The sequence below is a fragment of the Xyrauchen texanus genome, chromosome 10, assembly GCF_025860055.1.
Source record: "Xyrauchen texanus isolate HMW12.3.18 chromosome 10, RBS_HiC_50CHRs, whole genome shotgun sequence".
Lineage (NCBI taxonomy): Eukaryota > Metazoa > Chordata > Actinopteri > Cypriniformes > Catostomidae > Xyrauchen > Xyrauchen texanus.
The window spans coordinates 15685013-15692932 of NC_068285.1; the positions used below are offsets into that span (position 1 = coordinate 15685013).

General features: G+C 36.9%; 1 protein-coding gene across 1 annotated transcript; it reads right to left on the bottom strand.

The window, feature by feature from the left end:
• Positions 1-640: 640 nt before the first annotated feature.
• Positions 641-5221, bottom strand: rps27.1 (ribosomal protein S27, isoform 1). The gene is made up of 4 exons (XM_052136122.1): positions 5162-5221; positions 4485-4593; positions 3177-3287; positions 641-844 (listed from the first exon to the last, which is right to left on the bottom strand). Exons 1-4 carry the CDS (start codon positions 5165-5167, stop codon positions 816-818), a joined length of 255 nt encoding a protein of 84 aa, XP_051992082.1. The 5' UTR covers positions 5168-5221; the 3' UTR covers positions 641-815.
• Positions 5222-7920: the final 2699 nt, after the last annotated feature.

Here is a 7920-nt window from a genome sequence, read left to right on the forward strand (position 1 = left end):
AACATTTGATGAGCTTGAGAAATCTAGTATGCTGACACATTCCTGTCTAAAAGGGAATTATTTACAGCAGCTCTCATTTGAAGCCAACAGCTCTCTCAGATCTTTTCCAAGATGCTGTTTTTTTAATCTGGATTGTGCATCTTTAGTAAACCTGGTTATCCTTGCAGTTCTTCCCATGGGTATTGCTTAATACAACTGTCATACACTTATGCTATTTGAACACTTTCCATTCAACACACTGTGGGTTATGAGGTTCAACCGAAAGCCACTCATCTGTACCTTCAGTTCCTTGGCCTTGATAATGAATGCCTTTTGTTTGCGTATTCGGTTTGAAAAGCCATTTAAACTTGATAAACTGAAAAGCCTGATAAATACTACAGAACCATAGTATTTGGTAATATAACACTCAATTTTCACAACAAAATACTTCAGAAAGGTATTTATGAAAAACGTGTTATTTTATACAAGAACAATTAACATTTAAATATGTAGCCTCATACCATATCAATCGTTTGAGTTTGCTTCAACGTAGTTTATTGCAGTTTGGCAGCCCAGAAACGTTTCACATCGCCCTTAAACCATCAACCATAACAAGAATGAAACATGACACAGTTTGAACAAATGACTCATCACAACATAGTTTTAGCCCAAACATTTTATTGAGACTGAGACAGAGAGAAAAAGAGACACTGGGGTTGGAAGGTGTTCCATGGGGGTGTTTGGTTCAATTCCCTTCTGTGAAATAATACTCGGTCACTCAGCCCAATCCATTTCACTCTTTCTCTCTCTCTCTGCAGAAGCATCCAGAAGAGATCTTAATGCTGCTTCCTTCTGAAGGAACAACCTGGAGAGAACAAAAATGGAGTTGATTTTCAAAAACCATAGCTAAACCCATTAACACCACAAGTATGAATGACACACCATATTAAATGTCCTCAAATATTTGGAAAGAAGCTCTTGTTCAAGTCGTTTCTATAAAGTCCTTTTGGGACAATTCATTTTCAAATTCTTTGCTTTATGCATTTGAATCGCAGAACTTCTTCTGACACATGACAACAAAAGGACCATGAGAACTAATCTGGACTAGGGATGGGCATGAGTACTCTGATCATGATCGATGATCGATCATGAAACCGATGATCGATGGTAATTAAGCATGATGTGACTTTTCACTTCATTCGAAATCCAGTGACAATTACCTGACAACTAAACACAAATGTGTCAAATATGAAAAAAATATGATTGATTATGCAATCTTTTGAACATTATGTAGCATATTATTCTATAACAGCATATAATAATGAATAGATGATACACTGGAACAACAAGACACAATGCAGCAGCCAAAGATCTTTGTCATACATGTTATTATATATAGTTATGTACATGACATGGCCCCGAGTACTCGACGTGTAATCAAGTAGATAAAATGACCAAAATGCCCATCCCTCATTTGGACTAGATAAAATAAAGCTCTTTGATGTTCCACTTTGCAACACTACCATGACTACAGTCATCCACTTTGAAATTAATGTAGCTGAAAATCAATTAACGTTGGATATGCTGCATATTTTGGAAAGTTTTGTTCAGAGTGCTCTTAAAGAGAATCCCAAATCTCTGAACCATGGCAATGATTACATATGAAAATAAAAATAAAAAATTGGCTGAAGTATATGTGCCAATATGTGCCACAAAATCCCTGAACTACAGCAATATTGCCAATCATGGACTCAACCAGAGTACAGAACAGCATTTTCTTTTTTAAATATATAAATATATATACAATCATTTCAAATCACATGATTAAAACATGCTCCAAAAAAAAAAAAGACAGGGGCAATTTAGGACTAATGACATCCTGACAAGTTGAAATAACAAGGTGATGTTAAACAGGAGAGGCAATCGTGTTATAGTATATAAGGAGGAGCCTCCAAAAAACGGCTAGTTTTTCAAGAGCAAGGATGGGTCGAGGCTCGCCAATTTGTCAACAGATATATCAGCAAATAATGCAGTGCTTAGAGAACAATGTTCCCCCAAAAATAAATTGGAAGATTTTGGGCATTTCACTTTCTACTGTGCACAATATAGTTAAAAGATTTGTGCGTAAAGGGCAAGACCGAAAACCACAATGTGAGTGATTTCTGGTCCCTCAGACGTCACAGTCATAAAAACCATAAAACATCTGTAATGGATATCATGACATGGTCTTGGGATTATTTAGTAAACCTTTGTTAGTCAACACCATTCGCCGCTGCATCCACAGATGCATGTAAATGCTTCACTATGCAAAGCAGAAGCCCTACATTAACACTGTCCAGAAGCACCGCCGACTTCTCTGGGCTCCGTCTCATGTGAGATGGAAAGTAGAACAGTGGAATCATGTTTTGTGGTTCAACAAGTCCACATTTGAAATATTTTTTTGAAAAAAAAAAAACAGCCGTCGTGGGCCAATGAGGAAAAGCAACATCCAAGCGGTCTCAGCATCATGTCAAAAAGCCAGTGTCTGTCATGGTATGGGGGTGGCAGTGCCCATGGCATGGGTGACTCGCACTTCTGTGAGGGCACCATTTATGCAGGCAGACATGTAAACATTTTGGAGCAACATATGCTGCCATCCAGACTCTGTCTTTTCCAGGGACATTCCTGCATTTTCCAGCAGGACAATGCCAAACCACACACTGCTCAGATTACAAGTACATGGCTGCATAAGCAGTGTGTGCAGGTGCTACATTGACCTGCCTAAAGTACTGACCGGTCTCTAATTGAGAATGTGTGGCACATTACAAAGTGCAAAATACGGCAAAAAAATGCCCTGTACGATTGCGCAGCTGAAGACCTGCATAATGGATGAATGGAGGAATATTCTGTTTGCTAAACTTAAACTTGTGTCTTCAGTGCCTAAATGCTCAAGAAGTGTGATTAGAAGAAATGGTGATAATACAAAGCGGTAAATACTCGACTTTCCCACCTTTTCGTGGAAATTTTAAAAAACTATTAATGATAATAACCTCAATAAAATAAATAAAATCACTACATCCCTTGATCAGTTTTGCCTTGAAAACAGATGATCCACCAACCAACTTTCTGAACTATCAACACTCTTTACAAAGACAATTCCTTTGTTGTTGTTTTTTTGCTTCAAAATTTGTCTGTTTTTAGCAAATGCACAAACTGACCTTCTGTAAGTCTAGCTTTGCCTCCAGTTGGCTGACAGAGCACAGTTGAGCAACCGACACAAAGCACTACTGTCTGAGCGTGGCTGAACACAGTTGTGATCTTATAACATCCTGAAACACAAAGAAACAACAATGAGAGTTATACTATACATTTCTGTTATTACAACTACAATCATGACAAGGATTTAACCAAATATTCACACTTTTACAAGTGTCAGAATCTGACATCACTGAAAACCCTGTACTAATCTACTAAGAATCAGAATGAGCTTTATTGCCAAGTATGCTCACACATACAAGGAATTTGTCTTGGTGACAGGAGCTTCCAGTGCACAAACAATACAGCAACAAGAGATAGTAATAATGATTTTTTTAACAAAAATAAAAAGTGAATAGAAGTGTATATATAGAATACACATAAAGCTAATTTATATATATATATATATATATATATATATATATACATACACACATACACACACACACACACACACACAAACAATATACAAATCTGTAATATACAGAAGCAAGGGAATGTAATGGCAGAAGAGGTATTGTATGTTGGATAAATAAAAATAGACTAAGATGTGTATTGCACATAATTATTGTTCAATAGGGCAGTTTTAACTGTTCATTAGATGGATAGCCTGAGGAAAAACTGTTCCTGTGACCGATGGTTCTGGTGCTCAGCACTGAAGTGCCGACCAGAAGGCAATAGTTCAAAAAGGTAATGGGCAGGGTGAGTGGGGTCCAGAGTGATTTTTCCAGCCCTTTTCCTCAATCTGGAAGTATACAGTTCTTGAAGGGAGGGCAGGGGGCAACCAATAATCCTCATAGCAGTCCTAACTGTCCTTTGAAGTCCGATTTCATAGCTACACCAAACCTGACAGTTATTGAAGTGCAGAGGACAGACTCAATGAATGCTGTGTAGAACTGTATCAGCAGTGCCTGCAGCAGGTTGAACTTCTTCAAATGGTGATGGAAGTACAACCTCTGCTGGGCCTTTTTTTACAATGGAGTCAATGTGGGTCTCCCACTTCAGGTCCTGTGAGATGGTAGTGCCCAGGAACCTGAATGACTCCACTGCTGCCACAGTGCTGTTTAAAATGGTGAGGGGGGTCAATGTTGGGGTATTCCTCCTAAAGTCCACAATCATCTCCAACGTTTTGAGCATGTTCAGCTCCATGTACTATTCTCAACTTTGAAGAAATGTGTCCCCCCTCAACATCTATGGTTACAGCCCATATTCAACACATTTAAAAGTGCAACTTTCCATCCAGAATACATGAAGATCACAAAGACACTCACCTGGACATTTGACATCCATGAAGTAAGAATTAGGACACTGTACGAGACGCTTCTTCTTGTGCGTTCTCCTCTCCTCTTCGGGGGTCGGGTGCAACAGGTCTTTTGCGAGCTGTTTACATCATGACACATTACACATCACATAATTGCATATGGCTACATCTCAAAACCTATTAGGGTAACTACATAGACTGCATTTTTGGACATCACAGGAGCTTAAACTTCTATAATGCTCAACATCCTGTTAAGACATGCGTTTTCATAGACATAGGAATTCAAGTTTTTTAATCTTGTAATTTCTAGCTCAATTCTGACAACTCCAGAACTTTATGGAAACTTTAACAGACATAGATACACAAGCAACCAAGTCTGGCTGTTTTCAGAGTGATCTTTTAATAATGTCAGTCTCGACAAACACGTTGATCCTTAACATGCGTCATTTTATAGTCAAACCTCCATGTTTTGTTCTATGCGCGCCGCCATCTTGCCACAGGGCGCGAATGCACGCTGCCGAATCATTCAAGAACATACGCGCTTTTTTCAACGTTTTTGACTCCTAAATGTCATAACCCACACGTGAAGGTCAATTATAAGGATAAGTTCATGAACGCGATTTGATATTATGGTAATAATGTCTTGTAAGCGGTGTATATTGATGTGTTTTGCTCTCTCGTACTCACTGGCATGTTGGCGAAGATTAAGCCGTTGCCAGAAAGGAAGTTTCAGGCGGAAGCAGACGAATATTATTAGAGGAGAGCGGAAATGGGCAGGAAGTGCGTCATCAGACGTATAGCGCAGACATTTTGGTAGAGTCAACTGAGGTCAAACCTGCGAGTTTTTTAAAGGAAGTTCATCCTAAAATGAAAATTCTCGCATAATTTACTCACCCTCATGCTATTCCAGATGTTTATGAATTTCATTCTTCTGTTGAACACAATCGAAGATTTTTAGAAGAATATTTCATATTTCAATATTTCTGTTGGTGCTCACAATGCAAATGAATGGGTAACAAAATGTTAAAGCACATAAAGACAGCATTAAAGTAATCCATCCAACTCCAGTTGTTAAGTCCATGAAGCAATATGGTAGGTGTGGGTGAGAAACAGATCCATTTTAAGTCCTTTTTTACTATAAATCTCCACATTCACTTTCACATTCTTCTTTTGGCGATTCACATTATTCATGCATATCGCCACCTACTGGGCAGAGAGGAGAATTTATTTGAACAAAGGACTTAAATAGTTATCTGTTTCTCACCCACATCCACCTTTTTCCTTTACACGAAAGTGTTCCACGATTCGACTGTTTTCAGTTTTCGATCTCCAGTGATTTCACTGGATTCTTAGGGGTGAATGTAATGTTTAAGGTGTCACAATTGTCAAAAAAAAACGATTTCTTTACAGACAGTGCCTCACCTGAGTATGTAGATGTCATGAAGCGATGGTTCGAGATTAGTTACATTGATATCATTAATAATTCTGATTTGTAATGACAGCCAGCAACTGCAAAAGTGGAGTCTGAAATTCATTTTTATTCAAAGTAACACTTAAATGGTTGTTGTTCTCCTCTTGATCGCTCATTTTGGCAGTTTTTACCTGGCGTCTCATGACCAGAAATAGAAAAAGGTGATTAGAGTCATCATGGCGCCGCCCATTGGTTGCTCAGGAACACTGTGGATAATATCGCTTTTGAAAACATGGATTTAACCACTGGAGGTGGATGGATAACTTTTATGCTGTATTTATGTGCATTTTGGAGCATTAAAATGTTGGTACTCGTTCATTTGCATTGTGAGGATCTACAGAGCTTAAATATTGTTCTAAAAATCATCATTTGTGTTCTGCTGATGAAAGAAAGTCTTATATTTGACATCTGGAATGAATGAGGGTGAGAAAATGATGAGAGACGTTTCATTTTTGGGTGAATTATCCCTTTAAGTTTTCATTTTGACACTTTGATTTAGAAACAATACAGAGGATATAGCAAGGTCAAAACTAAGCCCATGCCAAAGAAATAGAATAAGCAGGTCAAATTACATTGATTTGATTGACACTTCTTTTCACAAATGTTGTTTTTTTTTAAACGTCAGAACTAACAGTGACATAGTCAAAGATGGTTATTTCCCCTAATTTCTCCTTAAAAATTAATACTAAAATGTACTAAAAAGTACCATGGTACTACTACCACTATGGGATTTTAAGGCATGATATACCATGGTTTTCTTTGAATTTCCTTGGAGTATCAAATAAATTAATAAATTATTGGTAATAATTCAGTGCCAATGTATAGACGGCTATGTACGCCATTGTATATACATCACTGCACCATGATACTGCCACAGTAGTTTTTGTAAGGGTTTTGTATATATTGTGGTGTATTATATATTTCAGCCATATGTTTAAATGTTAAGGTTTGTTGTTGTTGTTGTTGTTAATCAGGTATTATATGAATTCAAAACAGAAGTATCAACAGAACATATTTAGCATCTTCTGCATTGAGCTCTTATCTTTAAAATAAATGTATTCAAATAACTATTTTCATTCCACGTCATGACATTTCAAAAGTTATGGCATTAACCCTTTTATGCATACCTTGGGTCTTTAGTGATCTGGGACCTCATTCCACCCCCTGTACCTCATCACATTTTTGGAGTTATGCCCTCACCTCTTCCTCTTCTGAATAGTGCAGAAAAAACAACAATAACAAAAACGGCTAAATTGCAAAAAATATATATTTTTATATAGTTTAATTACCAAAGTGTATATGGACGTTAAAGAGCCAAGATATGTAATTGTGTCCTATTTTATGTGCTTCCATAAGTCATATGTATATGAGCATTTCATATCAATATAAGTTTACTATCACAGGATATATTTATTTGTTTATTACAAAGACAAATTAGCATTATATGCATACAAATGACTATCTTGTGACAACATTAAATTATCCGTATTCCATATGCATCTATACATATATATTACACATGCTATTTGTTACTCAAGGTTTCTCTGATGTTTCAGTAATTGACTTGCTTTATATTTGACAATGCTACTGATGAAGAAACAACATGGAAGTAAACTATAGCAAGTGTAACACGTGAACAGTAATATTGTCATTTGTGTATATTACTGAAGTTATGTACTGTAAGTACATGTTTACAATCGAAAAAGATTATGTGTTATGTGTAGCTCAATGTGTATTTGACAGCCAGTTGCACCTCATGACATTTATGTGTAGAGGTAATGAATCATGTTCTATATTTGTTGCATTCTCTCTTTGAAGTTTGAAAGATACATCAAAGCATATCAGAATATATTCTATATATTATTCTCGAATTGTCTGGAAAATGTTTGGGCATTTAGTAGATCCAGATCAGCATTCCTCTACAGGCAGTTTATTTATTGGGGATCAAGGGCAATTTCCCACTATAGAATGAAGA

Bases quoted from the DNA above. Each gene is read 5' to 3' on its own strand.
- rps27.1 (XM_052136122.1), bottom strand. The intron at 3,288-4,484 runs GTGAGTGTCTTT...TTTGTGTTTCAG, and splicing joins CATGGATGTCAAATGTCCAG to GATGTTATAAGATCACAACT. The intron at 845-3,176 runs GTCAGTTTGTGC...TGTTCTCTCCAG, and splicing joins CAAAGCTAGACTTACAGAAG to GTTGTTCCTTCAGAAGGAAG.